The sequence below is a fragment of the Dromiciops gliroides genome, chromosome 1, assembly GCF_019393635.1.
Source record: "Dromiciops gliroides isolate mDroGli1 chromosome 1, mDroGli1.pri, whole genome shotgun sequence".
NCBI lineage: Eukaryota > Metazoa > Chordata > Mammalia > Microbiotheria > Microbiotheriidae > Dromiciops > Dromiciops gliroides.
In genome coordinates this window covers 217,221,631-217,222,395 of record NC_057861.1, presented here as the reverse complement: position 1 = coordinate 217,222,395, position 765 = coordinate 217,221,631, and the positions used below count along the sequence as shown (strand labels likewise).

General features: G+C 37.1%; 1 protein-coding gene across 1 annotated transcript; it reads left to right on the top strand.

The window, feature by feature from the left end:
• The first annotated feature begins 310 nt into the window (after nucleotides 1-310).
• LOC122739166 (40S ribosomal protein S21-like) lies at nucleotides 311-562 on the top strand. Its single transcript, XM_043981008.1, has one exon. The coding sequence runs from the start codon at nucleotides 311-313 to the stop codon at nucleotides 560-562; it is 252 nt and encodes an 83-aa protein (XP_043836943.1).
• Nucleotides 563-765: the final 203 nt, after the last annotated feature.

The following is a 765-nucleotide window of genomic DNA, read 5'->3' as shown; positions in this document are numbered from 1 at the left end:
TTCTTCAGAGCAGGTTATAGTCAGACACACACAATAGTCATTGATGGCTAGATTTCAATTTACAAGGAGGACTCTGGTGGCATAGACCAGTTATTTATATTTTTCCTTGTGCTGCTGGACATTTTTTCATTAACTAGGATTAAGGCATAGGTGGAATATTTATAAAATTGTCAGATGATACACAACTAGGATGAAAACTGATATGATGAATGATATGCTCAGGATTCAAAAAGATCTTGAAAAAATACCACTTTGGCCTTTTTCTCTTTTGCCGCTTTCAAGTTTGCACTCGGTTCCCTCAGTTGCTGACATGCAGAATAATGCTGGTGAGTTCATGGACATGTACGTGCCACGGAAATGCTCCATGAGCAACAGGATCATCGGGGCCCAGGACCATGCGCCCATCCAGATGTATGTGGCTGAGGCTAACAAGGTCACAGGCAGATTCAATGGACAATTTAAAACTTATGCAATTTGTGGAGCAATTCATAAAATGGGAGTATCTGATTACTCTTTTCTCCGCCTGGCAAAAAATGATGGTATTGTTTCAAAGAATTTCTAATTAAAGAAATCTTGTGGAATATGTCTTAATAAATCAGAAAAACAGCAAAAAAAAAAAAGAACACCACTTTTGGTTGAATTGAATAAGATGAAATTCAGTAGTAATAATTACAAAGTTTTCCACTCAAGGTAAAATACTCAGCTTTATAGGTTCAAGGTAGGGAAGGTATCAGTAGCCAACAGCAGCTTTGAAAATGATTTAGT